This window comes from Morchella sextelata (genome assembly GCF_020137385.1).
Source record: "Morchella sextelata strain SCLS chromosome Unknown scls_19, whole genome shotgun sequence".
Lineage (NCBI taxonomy): Eukaryota > Fungi > Ascomycota > Pezizomycetes > Pezizales > Morchellaceae > Morchella > Morchella sextelata.
The window spans coordinates 1,532,892-1,551,927 of record NW_025408634.1 but is presented as its reverse complement, the minus strand read 5'-3'; the positions used below and the strand labels follow the sequence as shown (position 1 = coordinate 1,551,927).

Genomic DNA, 19,036 nt, shown 5'->3' with positions numbered 1-19,036 from the left:
GCAAACGAATGGTGGCCCTGAGTGTGTGGATGAACAAGAGTGTGCTTACCAGGAGCCATATCATGGAGCGTATATGTGCATATATATATGCGGCGACGTATATAGCTCTCGGCTTCTAAACAAGAATATTCACGAGATTGGTGACCCCCATGACTGGTTCCCTGGCCCGCCCGTGGTCCGACTCGCACTGCTCGCACTGGTCTGTGTGATTCTGATGCCCCGAAAAGGATGTGGGGGGTCAGCCCTGGCAACAAACTACAATCTCGGTCTCGGGGAATATCCATAATTTTTCCGAGACAAGGGCGGAGGAACCGGTCGCTGATCTCCTATTCTCTCCTCACCGGCCGCCCCACCGCCGCACCGCCGCACCGCCGCACCGCACAGCACCGCCACACCATGCCCACCCACGCCGCACCCGGCCCACCGCCCCGGCCCACGTCTAGATCTCCCTACATCTTCTTCACCTGCACCATCTCGCCCACCTCCCCGCTGCTGCCCCCCATCCCCACGCCCGTCGCCAACCGCCACCCCTACGACCAGCTAATTGATCCCCGCACCGACTCAAAAACTCCAACATCCCGCCCATCGACTGGGAGCACGTCGCCAAGAACTCGTCTTCGCCCTCCAGTTCTCCGTCTCGCTCCCCATCACCGCCGCCACCACCGCCACGGAAACGCAGCCGCAGCCGACGCAGCCGCCGCACAGACACAAGCCCCAGCCGCACCCCCATCCGCCGCCATCAACCTGCCCGCGACCGACTACAGGCCCATCTATTCGGCATTGACACACCCCTCCGATCTCCCCCAGCTGATGACTACTGCGAGCCTCATGAGTAGAGAACCTCTTGTGCCCCCGGAGATGCTGCAGCCGACGTCACCGCAACAGCCCGCACGCCGCATCACGTGCCCGCACACCACCAAAGCAAAGTCGGCGGCGTGGGGGTGGGGGTGGGTGTCGATGCGGACCCCTGTTGCGGCAGCTGTGCTGAGTCCGGAGAGGAGCTGGAGGACAGCGCGCCCGGTGCTGCAGGTGAGGTGAATGGCTGCCGTGGTGGGGGAGTGGGTTTCGTGGTCGTCAGCTCGCTCGCTGTGTATATACGCTGATGCGCGGGGTCGGGTGTAGGACGTGATTTTTGTGGCGGGGTGTTGGTAATTGGTGTGCGGTTTCGATTTTTACTCGGGACTTTATTGCGGTCGCTTTAATTGTAGGATCATATCTGTCGGGGTTAATCTGTCGGGGGTGATCTCGATCTGCGCGCTAGATGTTAGAGGTATACTTAGGAATGGGAACATAATTACTGGTCAAGCGTGACTATCCGAAATAACCTTGGTCTTGAACGGCGGACCTCACTGCACAGCTCGGTCGAGTGATTGTTGAAAATACATATTTGGTAAAAAAACTCAAAAGTGGAAGGAAAGTCCCAGACTCTAGTCGTGATTGGAAATCCACAACAGCTATTTCTGTCCCTGCAACAGTTGACGCCCCTCTAGAACAAATAACCTGTGGGAAGAGTTCTTGTTAGAGTTGTAACATGCACTGGACCAAGTGTGACTGCATCGTACGACGCCTACGGATCGTTCTGAATCCCGAGTGATATCCTATGACCGAGATTTGGCCCTTGTTGTGTCAGCTATATAGACTATTATTAGAGGTATAATCGCTGCAGCGTGCACACGAGGCTGACCGTCTACGATACAATACATTGGCTAGTCCGTAAAGAGAAGTGGCGCTCGATCACCAGGGTCAAGAAAAGTAGTTCCCGTAAAATATAAGAGATCATGAATGGGGTGCCAAAAAGACTCGATGGGTAGATTTTCAAAATACTAAGCTACATAGCTCAGTGCCCTTGTCATATTAGAAATATATGTGTTGACTGAGCTCTGCCTATCCCAACGAGGCAGTTTGAATTACAATATGGCGCGGAATTCGTTGTCAATCCACGCTTTGGTTTGTACATTTCTCGACAGCTTTCCTCTCACGGGAAACACCCAACTATCGACATTAACATAAGAGTACCATGAGTTGAGTAGTAGGAAGAACCCCCCCCCCCCAAAACCAATGTTACCCTAATCCACGAAAAAGTTAGACTTCAATAATATTACATTATTTAGTAACCTAATTGATGGATGCATACTTAATCAGGTGATTACTCATAAAGATGGGCTGGCCCTGTCCCTTCCGACCGCTATATCCGCTGCACCGCTCCGCAGAAGAACCTCAATTAGCTGTTCATGGCCCCTTGGGTACCGGTCCTGTCTTCGTTCATAGGGCACGTTCCTCGGCCAATGTTCGGGGATAATGAGGTCGGGATCGTGCCATGCCCGGGTAGCGGCCAGGGAACATCCATACTTTCCGCCTTTGCGGTTTACATCGGCACCCTTATCAATGAGCAATCTGAGTATATCTTCCTTGAACAGGCGATCTTCCAGCTTGCCATCTTCCGAACACTTCATAGACACCGAGGCTTGCACAGGGTCTCCGTAAACCCCTCCCTCCAGGTTCAGGTCTGCCCCTGCGTCAAGCAAGATACGCACAATCTCCTTGTGTCCAGCGTAAGCAGCTGCCTGAAGGGCCGTCCAATAGATCCCAGCTTGAGCATTGACATCTGCAGCACTAGTCAAAAGTAGTTCCACGATGTCCATGTGTCCTGTGTAAGCGGCAGCTTGGAGCGCGGTTCCGTACGTTCCACCTTTGAGGATAAGCATGAGCTGTCGACGCCTACGCGGGTGGCGACTGATGGCTGGGCCCGGCTCTCCACATTCTACGCGCTCATGCAGCTCCCCACATCTAAAGTTGGGGTCAGCACCGTGGGCAAGAAGGATCTCACAGGTGCGATGGAATCCGTGGACGGATGCAGCATGCAGCGCCGTCCCATGTTGGCCGCAGTCGGCCATCACATTGGCACCTAGAGATAAAAGAACAAGAAGAGCCTCGTTGCAGCCCTGAGAAGCAGCAGCATGAAGCGCGGTACCGTACTCCCCCACTTCCATGTTGACCGGGCAGCCTTTACGAAGAAGCATCCCAACAATCGTGTCATGCCCATGGTAGGCCGCAGCATGAAGAGCAGTACCGAATTCTCCGCCTATGACACCTTTGTCTGTATCGTGGAACAAGAGGATTTCAACAGCTTTCTCCGCTCCCACCTCACATGCTCTATGTAGAGCGGTGCCGCTTGCGCCGGTGTTGTCATTGGGATTAGCACCGTGGGCAAGAAGCATATCCAGAATCTCAACGGCCGACGCCTCAAGGCTCTCAGGACTAAGAGTATAATCGCGATCGGCACCGAGTAAAACATGCCTAACTGCCTGGATAGCCGTGCCGAATTCGCCACCCAGCAAGCTTACATCCGCTCCATGGGCAAGGAGAATTTTGACATGCAGTGCTTTACCACCCAGGCAGGCAGCCTGCAGTGCGCTACCATGCTTGCCCCACCGAGCATTGATGCCAGTGCCCTTTGCTATCAAGAGCTCAACAGTCGCCGTGGTTCCATATCCACAAGCAGCTTGGAGCGGGGTGCTGTCGCAGCCTCCTTTGTTGATGTTCGCCCCGTGTCCTAAGAGAAGTTCAACGACCTCATAGCACGATCGACTACCAGCAGCTATATACAAGGCGGTAAAGCCCATACCTCCTGAGTACGAGTCGGGACCAGCCCCATTCTCAAGAAGTATTCGCACAACCTCTGCACTGCGAAGGGAGACCGCATGCCCGAGAGCGGTACAAAAGGCACCACTCTGAACACCGTTGACATTGGCACCACAGGCCAGCAAACGTCTGACCATCGCCGCGTGACCACGGAGGGCTGCGTTGCAGAGAGCTTGATCTCAGTCACCGCATCGATGTCTGCTGTCGATATTGGCAGTGGTGGGCCTGGCCCCATGAGACAGCAGCGCGTCAAGGATCTCTTCGTGTCCACCTAAAGCAGCTTTATTGATGGCAGCCGTGGCCTCTTCCGGGAATCTCAATGTAGTGCCGGCGCCATGAGCAAGTAACAGTGGAAATATCTTGTTCCTATCGATCTGCCCCTCGGCTGCATATCGAATTGGCCTGCCCTTCTTGCTATCGTACACTTTTGGGTCGGCTCCGTGCGAGAGAAGCAGTCTTACGATGGCTAGATTTCCGCTATAAGCAGCTGCGCCAAGAGCGCTCCCGTAATCTCCGCCGGTCTTGTTGACATTGGCTCCTCTCCTCAGAACAGCCTCGATAAGAGCTTCCTTCTTCGAATATACCAGACATTGAAGAACACTGCCATAGCTCTTAACTTCCACGTTGACATCGGCCCCACTATCAATCAATGTTTTGATAACGCTTTCGAATTTAAAATACGTGGAATTGGCTAATGGTGTATGATTGTGGGGGCCGGACCTTTCCTCGATGTCCGCACCGCGACTGATGAAGAAGCGCACCACCTCTGCGCGGCCTGTTCTGGCAGCCCCGCAGAGAGAGCTCTGGGCCTTTCTGTCCTCTTCACTCATAAGGCCTAATAGCCTCTCAACGGCACGAAGAGAACCTCCCAGAGCGGCAGCATCCACAGCTGTGCTAAGCTGCATCGGTGTCAACCCAGAACTCTGACCAGGAAAAAGTTCATCATGAATATCGAGTATATCGAAGAAAGCACACATATTCAATACCCCGCCAACACCATCCTCGGCCCATAGACTGTATATGTTATTGTAGACATTACTTGCAAACAGCTTGAGCAGTACGTGCCGCAAGTCAGCTGGAAGTGGGGACCGGCTCTTCCGCAGGTGATTATCCCAGTGTTAAAAAATATACGGCTGACCGCCACCCAAGCTACGCTCGGAGGTAGTCCCATTATAACCAGGGCTAGGGCGGCCCCAGAACTCTTTACACAGCTGGTACGATATCGAATGCCTCGCAAGCTCGGTATGGGCATCTTGCTCGCTGGGAACAAATCCGCCACCCCCCCTCAGAAACTCCTCCACGGTGAAATGAATCGGCCGAACGAACCCATCATCGCTTGTGAGGAGACCACAACATGCTCCCATCACTATATATTCCTTATATCGGCCTTTGAGCCTTGATATGCTGGTAGTGGTTTTCTCAAGGGCGATAAACTCTGCGAGTTCTGAGGGTTTGAGGGGTCGCTTCGCCGTAATTACCCAGGTCAACACACGACGAACTAGCGATACTGTTGGGTCGGGCTGAGATATGATCCTGCACATTATCCGCGCGTATGTATCGTTCATTGTGAGAGGAAGTGAACCTAAGGCCTGACGGATATCTTTCGATGGTAGAGAGAAGATATAATCTAGCTGGAACTTCACCCAGAGAAACCTTCCGAACTTTAGCTCTGGCTGCCATAATGGGTTAACCTGATGCATGTAGGGTTCATACATTCCATTCAATTTGCCAAGTAATGCCTCCTCCACCTCTTTTCTGAGACGGGTGTCAGTGCTCAGGTCACTGCACAACAGATGATGCCGAGGATTTTCCAGTTGATGCCGAACGTATGATGATATATCTGCGCTCACCTTCGTGGCCCTCACACGCACAGTCTTGAACTTATCTGATCCAAGTGCAGCCTGGATATCACCCTCTGGTCGACTGGTTAGAAACAGCTGCAGCTTTCCCGGCGCCGTCTCTGCAAGCTTTGTGATGTATTGAAGTAATTCTTGGCGGTGGTCCGTCTTACACTCGTCCATGGCGTCCACAACCAGGAATACCTGGTCGAAGCAACCAATAATCTTCTCAAGTTGTTGCTGAAGCTCTGTCAGACGGGGTGCTATATCGTTTGGTACGCATTTGTGATGAAGGTCGAACATATGTTAGGGTATTTTAGTTATTTGACGGCAGAGTTGCTTCATCAAGGTCGATAGTATTTGAGCAGGTGTCGGATCGGTCTGGAAGCTGAAGAAGAAGAATGCAATGCCAACACGGGGATCCTGAGGGTGTAATAACCTGACCTTTTCTACCACAATGGATCTATCTCGTCCAGTCAACAAACTGGCGGGCAATAAAGGAGAATTATACTCACGCAAGAACCGACTTTCCCACACCAGCTGACAAACGACGTTAGCAAGAATAGGAGACCGTAACAACCATCGTCGCCACCTCGCCGCCGCCATCACCGCCGCGTAGAGTCCGTAACGGCCCAGTCCATTCACGCTGGATCCAGGATCATCCAGACTACACTTAGTAGTCTGTCACGGAGGCGGTACAAGATCAACCCTTTGACCCCCGATACCGAGCCTGGACCGTTGCGAACATCAATGTCCCGGGGGATGTACAGGAGCTCTAACATACCTGTTCCATACCACCAGAGCAAACAATGCTTCGCTTCGTCCAGCCACTGCTTGAATTTAACGGAGCTAGTCAACCATGTTCCCGTACCCGGATGCCTCTGCTTGTACAATCTCTCGAAATCATCCTCAGGTTCAAGCCTGGACACCCAAGCAAGTAGCTCCTGCCGTTGGTGGCCTATAAAATGGCGTCAGTAATCTCCTCATAAACTATTTGATAGTGTACCTTAGTACAGGCAAGATCTTACTAGAAGTACTACCTCCAACATGCATCTTCTGTTTTGACGGACCCGAAAGTGTCAAAGTATTGCTTACTACATTGGTATTTATCTGGGGACCTGTGCGCGCCCTACGGCTTACATCGTCTAGTATGCTATTAAGCATTTGTCAGGTAATCGAAGAAGGTTTTATACATACCCCCCTTACTATTGAATCTGCGTATGAAATTCAAAACCGAATTATACACTTTACTATGCGTGTTCTCGAACTTCACTATGCTCGAATGATCATGCTCGTTTACTATACAATTAGATATTTTTCTGGTTATAAAAGAAAATTCTATACATATCCCCCTTGCTCATAAATCTGCGAATGACATCAACAACCGAACGATAAGCTTTGTTATGTGTGTTCTCGAATTTTACCAGGCTTGAATGATCTCCTTCAGCCATTGCCGTCGTCTCGAGATTCTCTGGTAACTTGAGCTCGGAGAAGGCAACAGCAACAAACATTACCAGTTCACCATTGCGAGCCAATTCACCAAGCTCACCCTAGATTTCGAATATTAACTCTCTTTAAAGTCGGCATCCATATCATAGGCCACCATTTCAAACTTCACTAACCTTCGTCGCCTTCCTTGTCTCCCGGCTTTCCTTGATGCTTACTACCTCTAGCTTGGTTTCCTGGCAATAGCGCTTAAATGCGGATAATGTATCTTCAAGATCGCGATTTCCGAATTTAATACTTTCCAGTAGAGCTTTCCTCCCTTGGTTTTTTTTTACCGCTTCGAGAAGTTCATCTAAATGTTGTAAGCCCTGGTGGGGAGTTCCAAAGAAAATGGCTCCCTTGAAGTTATTTAGTATGCTGCCACATAAACGGCCTGGCTGCTTCGATATCCAAGCCTTGACAATAGACTAGAGAAAAGGTTTAGTATTGCTAATATTAAACGACGGCCTCAATATGCCTACATGAGTGATTAGAATCCCCCCAAAACTATGGCCCATAAAGATAATCGGCCTTCCCATTTCCTATTAATCATCAGCAGAGGAGACTAGACCTTGCAACCAGTTATCACTACCTCAGCATTTCCTCTCGCTCTCGTTACCTCCTGTAAGAGGTCTTCGGTATAGTCGCTCATTGTGTGGGCATAGTGCTCGAGCAACGCGGAATGGTATCCAAAGATCATTGTCCTACATGTATGAAAGTCTTTACGCATAAAGTCACGAAGCCACATTGTCTTTCGATTTTGCTTGCTTGCTCCGGTCCATGATCCATAAGCATGGCCATTAATTCCCGGTATAGCGACAACGCTGGATAAGAACAGGTTAATTGGCTTTAGGCTACTGTGAGTGTCGGTGCACTTACTCCGCTTCGATCCGTAGGTTTGAAATCGTTGGGTATAACTGAGTTGATCCCATGAAGTCCTGATCTATCGTGATTCGGCATTGAAAATCAGGGTCCTCGAAATCGTAACATCTACCAGGAGCCAGTGATTCCAGACGCTTGGGGGTTTGCGGTTGGAACTGTATCAGAGCTGTCTGGTGTCCACTCCCATAGCAGCATGGCACTAAGGAGCTTAGACCTGTATCGATAGTGTTCTCCTGGCTATTCGAGCGTTTGAAATGACTTTTGAAACTCTTCTCCAGTCCTTCCAGCGTTACTTCTAGTGGGATCCCTTGTACACGGAATACGATCTTGCCGACCTTGGGGAGCTCATGTTCAATGGATGATGGCCGAGATCGGGGGGGTTCAGCGGCGAGTACATGGGGTACTTGAGCATGTGCTGGATGTTGAGGGGCTGACATCCTATCGTGCTCTGATTATTGATAAAATATAGAAAAATGCATTCTGATCGCGAAGATCAGAGAGGCGGGGAATGTGGGGAGGAGGGGAGGAGGGGAGGAGGGGATAATGGGATGGCCCCGCCCGCGGCGCGGATGTTCAAGAACGGGGGGGGAATAAATCTTTACGAGCCACGTATTATTTCTCACTCATCAAAAAACGTTTTCACAGTCTCACATAGAGCCGACCTCTATGGCACGAGAAGCTATGGGGTACATACAGTAATTGGGTCGGAAGGGACCAGATTGTTCAGCCTGTCAATGTCACGACTCACGATCACCACTTGTGGTAAGAAGACTCAGTGATACAGACACCACCTCATTATCACACGTTTCCTCTTGTTTCAATTGGTTAATTTATGTGTTCAAACGACACAACGGAGATCGATATATCTAGGTACATGTAGATACTCAACAACGAGAGGTTCACTGATTAGGTATGAAGGCTGTGGCCTTGGCATGTCATCTAGCCAATGGATCCATGACGATCCGTAGTTCTGTATGCCAAGGATACACCGCACTTACGTCCCAATTAATCCGCTATCCTCAAGCTGGACCCCTCCCCCAAATAAGCAAAGAACCAATACAGGTAAAGAGGATTTGACTGGTCCATTCATTTAAGCAGGTGGTCTTTGAAGGTGAATATTTTTGACAGAGTCAATTTTGTTGACCAGTGCCATCAACGTAAGCGCAAGGAATCAGAGATTCAGTAAATATAGAAACTTATTAAACAGCCTGATAAGCATCTAGTCGGCCAGTGGATGGTAAACACACTGTAGGGAACTGAGCTATGTATTCAATTGAATTCTTCCCCTGGACAGAGCTAGAACCTATGCTTTCCTCACTTCACAGGATCAAGCGTGGTCTATTTTTATTCCATACTTCACCATCAGGACACTGCTGAGGAGAGTTGTGGTAGGATATCGGTTTTGGGTGTAGGCCGTGGCCGTGGCCGGAAACATGGCCGTAGTGGTTGATTGATTGATTGATAATTCATTATGGCCGTAGTGGCGCTTAAGGTGGGAATCAGCCAGGCATTGGGTGCAAAGTAGCGGTGGTTATGGTCGTCTTTATCGGATGAGGTTTTTGCGGTTGAGCAAGTTACCTCGCATTAGGGGCGCCGGTAGAATAATGCCTGGTACATGGTGGGCTTAAAGCATCTCATCGAGTGATATTCTCTGATTGTGATCTGTTTCCTGGCCCAGTTTACAGGGTGATGGAATGTGAGCGAGTATCAGGGTCAGTTGATGTAACTGTTTATACGGATAGTCCAGGGTAAGCTCCACGTAGTAGGAATATCGGTTTCATTTCGAGCATCTTTGGTCGACGCTTTCGGCATAAACAATATTTTCTCCCATCACCGCCATCACCACCGCCAGACAGCCGCCGCGCCGCCGCGGCTGTCACCCGGAGACAAGCCCCAGCTGCACCACCAGGTGCAATACCCAGTGTGTATGCAGGAGTATCACGTTACCTCGCGACAACGACAGGTCGCCCCAGCTATCTCCCCTGCTTATATAGTACACAGCCCGTCGACAAACCACGCGTTGTGAGCTGCTCAACGCGCTGCAGAGGATCCCTGAAAGCGGTACGGTATGATATTGCCGCCCCAGCACTCTCCGTTAGAGCACGCGGGTGAAAATGATCACTCCCCAGATGCCCGCGCACCGCGTCGGTTCCACAAGAGTATATACATAATATCTAGATCTTAGCTCTCTCATTTGACTTTCTTGACTTCCACATAGAGGGTATATTAAAGCTTTTTTTTACTCAAACGCTTATGGCTATAGTAGGAGAGTCGTAGTATGACTCCATCCTGACATATGTATCGCGAGCTTTCGATAACTGTCGTTGTTGGATGCGGAAATGTGAGGGCAAAGCGCGGTGTGCGAGAGTTAGTTTTTCTTATGAATACCATCACAGAATAGAGGGACCTTATATAGCCCCCGCCATAACCGACAATCAAACCTCCTCTATGACCGTACCACACATAATGACATATCACTCCAAGGCTCGACGGCACAACATAGAAACCCAACACAGACCCTCTTATTAAGGCCGAGTGATAGTCTATGATTAGACCTGGTCACTAATATGAAAAGGGTAGATACACATCCCCCGTAGCTTTTTCTTCCATCTTACCATAGCAACCCACTTCCGGGTCCACAACAATCAGTGCTTTTCTCACCCACTGGTAGGAGTGTGAACCCATCAAGGGGTGCATATCTGTTGAGCGGCTCAAAACGCGCCCGGGGGTCCCTAAAAGCGACGCAATGCTTGACGGATCCCAATACCCTAACACTACACAACGACTGAATAAGATAGATACTCTGATCATACACATGATACAGGAGTCTCTAGGATAGAATCTGGATTTTTTAAGTCATTAATTTGTGTTTTTTAGACTACAAAAGGGACAACTTCCGACCAACAAAGGTGATAAAAAGATAAGTAATAGCTATTCATAATATCTCTTGCCAAAACTATGATCCCCACCTCGTAAATTATCATAAATTCACTGCTCATCTTGTTGGCTAGTTTCATCATCGAAAAATATGGATTATATAATCATTGCATCGCTTATATATAGGGACCTCCGGGTACATGTTATGAGGGAACACCCTATCTCTCTTGATGACCATGCCCAATCCACTGAAATTAGCAGACAATGAGAATCCTAATGCTAGTAATATGCTGAAGATTTCACCGCAACAAATCATTTAAGGCGCGAGATATAATATGCGACAGCAAACTACTACCAAAAATATACATCATGGCCAGACCACAAAACCGGTAACTATAGTTCCGAGATTTCATGAATAGTCATATTCCACAAATTTTAGGTATATTTTCATTAGTGAACTGGCAAATGGCAAGTACATACGTACAGCATATAACAGAGCCATTTCAATTGTCTGATGTATGAGTATACACAGGGCCCAGTTACATGCTGAGAGTTATTGTTAGAAGCCAATTGTACAGTGATATACAAGTACCGGCAGTGTGGTTTACTACCAGCTGTTAGAGTAACTATTTTCTGAGCGGTAGGAAGAGGATATATTCATGGGAGCGATGACTGACGAGTTTATGCCTCGCCAATGACTAGGAGATCGGCCAGAGTGAAGCTCTGAATGCTCAATCATCTTCTCTATCCTCTGAGCATGCAGCTCTACCGGTATTGCCAGGGACTACGCCTGGCAAGTCTATAATAAGCGGGAGCTCTACAGCAAGGAATAAGCTTATACCTGAGTGGCAGCTCATTCATGCAGGCCCAATGTGTGGCAATCAAGGCTGCAAGTATTACAAAGGCTGTAACGGCGTCATGGCATCAGGGCGGGATATTGTTTTAAGGCATAAAGAGGAAGTACTTGGTAATGAGGTTATGGTTAGGAATATGGATTCCCTTTGGGTTCTATTGGTTTCCATTGGAGGAGTGTATAAGTCACATTCAGACTGGGGTTATTGGAGATATAAAGGGGTTCTGTCTTTCATTGATGTTCTGTTTTTCTCTTTTCTCTTTAAGCAATCTTCTTCCTTCTCTCAGCTCGCTAAAGCTCGCAATACAAACACTACCTCTGAATAACTTCAAAATCTTATCCTTGCACAAGTACTATTGCCTCAGTTCAGCTCTACACTACAGCAATTGATTCTTCTGCAGATAGCAGAATCCTGCGGAAGTGTCGTGTCCTCTAAGCGAGAGACACACATCCACGACCGCAAACTCAAACAAATTGGCATCATCAACACCTTCTCAACTGTCCACCCCACTTAACTTATTTGGCAGAAAAAGGACCCTATCTGAAGTCTCTACTACTCCAAATGGCCATCGTGGAGCAATTATCTCACAGGTTTCCTTGAGCTCCCTTTGGGCAACTCAGGCCCCTCCTAGCTATCCCCCCCCTCCGAGGTTCGACAAATCTCAATTCACTGAATACATCCCTATCAAACAAACAGCAGAAGGACCCCTCTCTGATTTCACCGCTACAGCGTAATATAGTCAACCATATGCCCTCAGATACGACTATATCCATCCCAGTATCGTTCGACAAGACACCCATACTAAAATGGATATAAAGTATGTTCTTTGGGCAATCTGTAACGTTCTTTTGCTTACCTTCCACCCCCTGAGTGGCTCAATACACCAAATAGAACATGATATCACTGCAAGCAAGGAACATATCCTCCAAGAACCAAATCACTCAAACTCTCGGTCGACACACTCTCAAAACAAATATTCGAAATAGTAAAGGTGCAGGATAAGATAATCGAAAGCGAAACTATCTCCAACAACTCTCACCTGCCCCAGTGCAAGTACAACATAGACCCCCTCTCGTAACTGCCCCGGCACCCATTCCAGCCCCCGTCTAAACCAGTAAAAACAAGGAAAGGACTACTGGAAAGCACGCGACGACAAAACAAACAACCTATGCAGACAGTGCCAAAGGAGGCTCAAGCTCGGAATTTAAAATAGTTGGAAATAAAAAGAGGCAAATAGCTAAAACTGAACCCCTCCTTAAACTAGAATTTACCAGAATCAACATGGAAATTATTATTAAAACAGATAAAGAACCTCTTGTTATTTTTATCGAACTCAGACAGAATATAAACTCTAGAATCCAGGATCCCGACTGCCAATTCCTCACCGCTAGGAAAACCACGAACAACAACTTTGTTCTAGAATCCAAATTCATGACCTCAGCAGACAAAGCTTTCGCCTATAAACAGGAAATTGAAGCTACCCTTAACGAACTCAAAGTATCATACTCCAACAAGCCCCAATCTCAAGATAGCTAAACAAATCACAATTCCAGATCGGAAAATCACATTTCTCTATGGTTATCGCCCTGCTAGGCCGCTATACAAAGGAAAATCTCGGTCTCCGCTCCCTTACCCTCTTCGACCGGTCATCCAAAATTGATACTTACCTTCCAACAAACTCCGACATACAATGCAGGAAGTGGCTGGAATATGGCCACCGCCAGGAAAGATGCTCCCATCAAACCAGCAGATGTAACGGGGGTCCTTTCTAAGAGAAATAGAATCGGATAGAATAGAGACGGCCGTGCAAGATAGACAATCAGGTTGCAGATTATTCAAAGATACTATCGCTAGAACTCAATAATCTTTAAGGGCTCTGCTACCGATAAGAACTTGTTTTTCTTTCTGATGAAGACTGGAGAGAACAGGACTGAAGGGCGAGAATGGGCCTGAGTACTTATACTCCGAAGGCCTCTATTCTCTGCTCCTAACTCCTTACTAAGTTCCGGTGAAGCCTTTCCTCCGTGCCAGAAACAATACCACCGCTACCCCGCTTTTCTCTAAGCGTCAGCAGGTGTTTCCGATACCCAAGGCAACCACCCTTAGTCAAAGCCTTTGTAACACCTGCAGCCTTAGTTGCCACACAACCGAGGACCTGCATGAATGAGCTGCCGCTCAGGTGTAAGCTTAACCATTGCTATAGAGCTTTCACTTATTGTAGACTTCCCTAGCATAGTCCCTGCCTCTTCGGCGGACATACAATGCTCAGAGGATACAGAGGATCACCGGACAATCAGAGCTTCTCTCTGGCCGGTCTTCTAGTCACTGGCGAGGCATAGACTCGTCAGCCATTGCTCCCATGAATAGATCCTCTTCCTAGCACCTGGAATGTAGTTACTCTAATAGCTGGTAGCTAACCACACTGCCGGTACTTGCATATCACCGTGCAACTGGCTTCTAACAATAACTCTCAGCATGTAACCGGGCCCTGTGTGTACTCATACACCAGACAGTTGAAATGGCTCCGTTACAGCAGATGCGGATAGTCTGCGGAAAACAACCAAAAAGAGATCACACATACAAAGAATTCACCAGAGAATATAAGTGTACACACTCATCTATCAGATGCTACCACTGCAAGCAGCAACACAAAGCTACCAACAAGAACTGTCCGGAAAAAGTCAAGGCAAAATTCCTGTCCAAGTTTATCAGAGCAGTTGAATCAATAAGCAAAGAACCAGAGCCAGGATCAGCACCTAGCATAATCCGAGTGGAATAGGACCCCTATGGGGAAAGGATAGTAACTTCTGAATGAGTATATCACAACAGACTACAGCTCTTGTACAGCAACTGAACTGCACCAAAAATAAGCTAAGAACAAAGTCAATAGTGGAGGAAGCAGAACTGGATTGCGATGTAATCTTTCGTTTATTGCAGGAACCATGGAATAATAAGAACGGACATCCACCAGAATCACCATTTTTCTATCTTTCTACAGTAAGTAATAAAGATACCAAATGCGCAACATATGTTAGAAAAGACTCGAACCTAAAACCCAAACATCACTATACATACAATAATTTATAGTTTCAATTACGGTGGAAATCCCAAAACAGAGAACCCAAATTCTTAATATAGACTCTCCTGGCAGAAGCCGATACTTCGCGGACATTTCGAATAATGTTACGACTATTCAGAATTGTCTAATAATGGGATATTTCAACTCCAACCATCAATTGTGGTATGGCAACAGATCGCAAGATTACAATACACTCGGATGCGACAGAACCAATGGAAGGAAAATTAAGCCATGGCTGGATAAACAAAGACAGTACTTATTAAACGAACCAAGGGAATTTACACACTTCCCCCGGAACGGGTATAAACCAACAACATCAGCAAGCCCGCGTGTTACCCAAAGTGCAGCTCCTTCGTCCTGGTGGACATTCCGCGCCCCGAGCACCTAGCGTATCTGGCACCACCAGTGTATAACACTAGAGCCCAGCTGCGCCCCAGGAGTGCATACCCTTCCAGCACCGACAGGAGATATGGCTCATGTCCGGACGGCACTCGCCAATTGTCTGCTCGCCTGGGCCAACATGAGATTACCTCCCCCTCCGGAGACGGTAGGATGGAGTGACCCTGTCAACAGCACCTATAGAACATTTTCTTCTTTTGATTACGTCAGTAATACCACACGAGCACTTTACAGTGCTCTCACAGTTTTCTTGAATGCTCCCACAGCATGACGAATTCTCTGACGGCATGGCGATCTTTCTCACGGTACCGCGAATGCTCCAGTGAATGCTCCCCCGAATGCTCCGACGAATACTACCCTGAATGCTCACGCAAATGCTCCCGCGAATGCCCATAAGAATGCTCACCTGAATGCTCACTCGAATGCTCTCAGAGTACTCCCCAGTTCTCAAGGGGATGGGTAGCGAGTATTCCGCAGGGTACGAAGAGTGTAATAGGGGACGGTATGGGAACTCGCAATAGGGGTGCTACGGGACTCTAGCGTTGATAAAGTTCGACGGGACACGGAGAAAGCGAGGCGGTGGTCTTCTTTAAAGAAAGAAGAGGACGATAATATTGTATAGCAATAAACAGCGTAGATACAGAAGACGTTACGTAAAGAGAGAAGAAGAAAAAGAACGAGAAGTACAAACAACCCCCCTTAATATACTCAAGGAAATCCCAGTGATGACAAATCCAACATGACTCATACATTAACAATCAACAGAATCCGATAGAACCTAATGGAACCTTTCTGACTAATCCAACTCTTCGTAACCCCGTACCTCCACTAGTCGATCCATGAAACCAGTGCTCACAAAGCTGAGGTATTCATCATACCCACTCAAGGTGAGGCAATCCTCACTTTGCCCCCTTTGTATTAATACGCCGTCGTCAAAGGATAGGAAGGCACCAGTCCCTCAAATGATATCCAACGTGGGTATCCTCAACGCCGCTGTACGGGCAGTCTCGGGATACTGATACGAGCACTGTCCTGTATACTGTTGACGAGTAGTAAACCTTTGATGGAGGTATATGTTTCTATTGATTCGTGAAAGGCATAATTAGCCTTGAGGTTGAGGCCATGGTATGGCTCGTCTGAAAAGTTCAATGTCCATTCATAAGCAGCAAACATGGACTGGCATTGCCATCCTGGAGTGAGCTTGCTGAATAGCCAGACTCAGATACTGAGCAGCCAAAACTTTACCTCCTTTTTCCAATCTGCAAGTCTATCCTAGTATTTAGCAATCAATTACCAGCCTCCACCTGAAACAAATGGGTTATTCCCAATATACTCTGAATATTAACGACCCACGTCCTCTTCCTCCTCCTTATACAAACCTTCAGGAGCTTATGTGAGCTATCAGCGATACCACGATCCTTTGCCTCAAGTAGCTCCACTATACATAGCATATGGGCTCACCCCGCACTGTTCCGCACCTTGAACAAAGCCTCCAAACGTCATGGGAAGTGTCCCCGAAACATTCCCCACTGCTCTGAGGAAGCTACCGACACCCATGCCTAATTCTTTCTTTTTTTCCCGTTCCTAAAAGACGCATTTCCAGTACACCTAATGTTGTAGATCTCATACACCTCAGGTTTTTGGAAGATTGATATCGGAACCACTCTGGGAGCTTGAGGCATTTAAGTCTTTTGTCTGATTACTCGCATCCTTAACCATCCTCTTGTATGCCTGGAATTCTAAAAAGATATCGTTGTGCTTATAGAAATCCTCGAGATAGCTCTCCCTATACTTCAGTGTGCTCGTCGTACGACTCCTATACTGCACCATTAAGTGGAAGTCGAGTAAGCCTCGTATTCATTTCAACTAGGGGTGCGCCACCTCGCGACCGCGAGGTCCCCTTCTTTCATGGATCGATTAGGGGATGTACGGGGTTACGAAGAGTCGGATTAGTCAGAAAGGTTCTATTGGGTTCCATCGGGTTCTGTTGATCGTTAATGTATGAGTCATATTGGATTTGTCATCGTTGGGATTTCTTTGAGTATATTAAGGGGGGTTTGTTTTTATTTCTCGTTCTTCTTCTTCTTCTTCTTTCTTTACGCAACGTCTTCTGTATCTACGCTGTCTATTGCGATATAATATTATCATCCTCTTCTTTATTCAAGAAGACCACCGCCTCGCTTTCTCCTTGCCCCGTTGACCCTTACCAACGCTAGAGTCCCTCAGGACCCCTATTGCGAGTTCCCATACCGTCCCCTATTACACACTCCGTACCCTGCGGAATACTAGCTATTCGCCCCCTTGAGACCTTCTCTCCCACCTATGTGTAGTATCTGGGTACCTCCAGTAATTAGTTAATTTTGTCTTAGCCGTCTCATGGTCTGTTTTCCCATCTATATGGCATAAATGCCTAAATCTTGCTCTGGAGATCTATTTCCGATTTTCAATGCCAGGTCCAGTGCCAGCTCTAATGCCCATTCCGGTGCGAGCTAAAATCAAAGTCAGCCCCAGTGTCAGCTTCCGTATCGGCTCAAATATATGCCAGCTCTAGCCGGGGCCGCCCGAATGCCATCTCTAATGCCCACTCCAGTGCCGGCTCCATTAGATGCCGGCTCCAGTGCCGGCTCAGATACATGCCAGCTCCAGTGCCCACTTCTCTGCAAGCTCCAGTGCCCGCTTCTCTGCAAGCACCAGTGCCCACTTCGCTTCCAGCTCCAGTGCCCACTTCTCTGCAAGCTCCAGTGCCCGCTTCTCTGCAAGCACCAGTGCCCACTTCGCTTCCAGCTCCTGTGCCAGCTCTTATATATTCCAGCTCCCTTCACCGTTCCTCCACCGCACTGGCACCTCCTCTCCCCCTCTTACTGGTCTTCCCTCTCCCTCTTCGCACGCCCCACCAACTACTGTTCGTCTCACTCACCTCTTCTGCTCATATTTGACTACTAAATAGCTATATTTATTATTTAATCATGAAGGGTTCCGTTGATTAGGCTGGTCTCATGGGTAAGGTCAGGGTTAGGGTTTGGGCTTGGCAGGAAAATCGGCAGGGTAACGGCCCTGAGCAGGTAGGGTAACGCCCAAAAAAGATAGGGTAACGCACAAAAAAGATAGGGTAACAGCTCAGAGCAGGCAGGGTAACAGCACTAATCGGGTAGGGTAACCATCTCAAAATAGGCAGGGTAACTGAACAAAATCGGGCAGGGTAACTGCACCAAAGACACGAATTTGATGTGTCGTGCTTACAAAACACCCCTGTCGCTGTCAACCAATCAGACTGCAACAATCAACGGATGATAATATTCCAGTACATATTAGATGCCTTTGCCAATTTGCCCCTGACAGCCACCCCCGAGTTCCTCAAAGCAGCCACGAGTGCTCCAAGAACGACCCGCCCCAGATTTCTCATCTCCTTCCCTTGCCATTGGATTGTGGCACGATATGCCTTGTTCGGTACTGCCAGTCCGGGGTAAGCTGCAATCGAGGCCCAAAGCTTGTCAAATTTCTCCAATCGATTGTGCTTCTTCAAGGAAGCCTGAAGCCTGAACCCACTGCACCATTTGCTTCAACATCCCTAGATAGATATTGCGCAAAATGTCTGGTTTGTTCAGATCGTATGGATTAACCCTCAGCATATCCCAGAAAGCATTGAAGAGTGTCTTCACTGATCTCGCGACAAGGTATTCCACCGGTCTCAGGTTTCCTTGGTACTCCCTGAATAGCTTTACCCTTTTCCGGTAATCTTTGTGATTGCGACTAGGGCTCCAACGAGTACTCCCAAGAGTGTGGAATTCCACCTCGCATTTTGGACAAGACCTAGTACTAATATCTTCTAAGTTCGCATGCTCAGGTTGATCAGCGATCCAAACCGACAACACCGGAAAGCATAGATGTTCGTATCCGTTGGTGTATATGATTAGCTCTCCTTCCTGAGAGCAATCCCGAATACTCTGAAAGATTTCCCCAATGGCACGATATAGCGCCAT

The 19,036-nt window shown here is 48.2% G+C and overlaps 6 protein-coding genes across 6 annotated transcripts; 1 reads left to right on the top strand and 5 right to left on the bottom strand.

Annotated features, from left to right (window-relative positions):
• Window positions 1–396: 396 nt before the first annotated feature.
• H6S33_005276 (uncharacterized protein) lies at window positions 397–1,038 on the top strand (the record flags this gene model as incomplete). Its single annotated transcript, XM_044836645.1, has 1 exon — window positions 397–1,038. One exon carries the CDS (start codon window positions 397–399, stop codon window positions 1,036–1,038), a length of 642 nt encoding a protein of 213 aa, XP_044690489.1.
• Window positions 1,039–2,150: 1,112 nt separating this feature from the next.
• Window positions 2,151–3,779, bottom strand: H6S33_005275 (uncharacterized protein; the record flags this gene model as incomplete). Its single annotated transcript, XM_044836644.1, has 1 exon — window positions 2,151–3,779. The coding sequence occupies one exon, from the start codon at window positions 3,777–3,779 to the stop codon at window positions 2,151–2,153; it is 1,629 nt and encodes a 542-aa protein (XP_044690488.1).
• A 42-nt stretch (window positions 3,780–3,821) lies between these two features.
• Window positions 3,822–6,533, bottom strand: H6S33_005274 (uncharacterized protein; the record flags this gene model as incomplete). Its single annotated transcript, XM_044836642.1, has 6 exons — window positions 3,822–4,656; window positions 4,774–5,743; window positions 5,810–5,943; window positions 5,996–6,020; window positions 6,265–6,438; window positions 6,509–6,533. 6 exons carry the CDS (start codon window positions 6,531–6,533, stop codon window positions 3,822–3,824), a joined length of 2,163 nt encoding a protein of 720 aa, XP_044690487.1.
• A 285-nt stretch (window positions 6,534–6,818) lies between these two features.
• On the bottom strand, window positions 6,819–8,284 carry H6S33_005273 (uncharacterized protein; the record flags this gene model as incomplete). Its single annotated transcript, XM_044836641.1, has 6 exons — window positions 6,819–6,845; window positions 6,905–7,030; window positions 7,103–7,393; window positions 7,448–7,507; window positions 7,558–7,789; window positions 7,845–8,284. The coding sequence occupies 6 exons, from the start codon at window positions 8,282–8,284 to the stop codon at window positions 6,819–6,821; spliced, it is 1,176 nt and encodes a 391-aa protein (XP_044690486.1).
• Window positions 8,285–17,693: 9,409 nt separating this feature from the next.
• On the bottom strand, window positions 17,694–17,986 carry H6S33_005272 (uncharacterized protein; the record flags this gene model as incomplete). Its single annotated transcript, XM_044836640.1, has 2 exons — window positions 17,694–17,854; window positions 17,974–17,986. Coding segments are annotated over 2 exons (174 nt in total), but the record flags the coding sequence as incomplete, so codon positions are not given.
• Window positions 17,987–18,547: 561 nt separating this feature from the next.
• On the bottom strand, window positions 18,548–19,036 carry H6S33_005271 (uncharacterized protein; the record flags this gene model as incomplete). The annotated part of the gene is made up of 1 exon (XM_044836639.1): window positions 18,548–19,036. The coding sequence occupies one exon, from the start codon at window positions 19,034–19,036 to the stop codon at window positions 18,548–18,550; it is 489 nt and encodes a 162-aa protein (XP_044690484.1).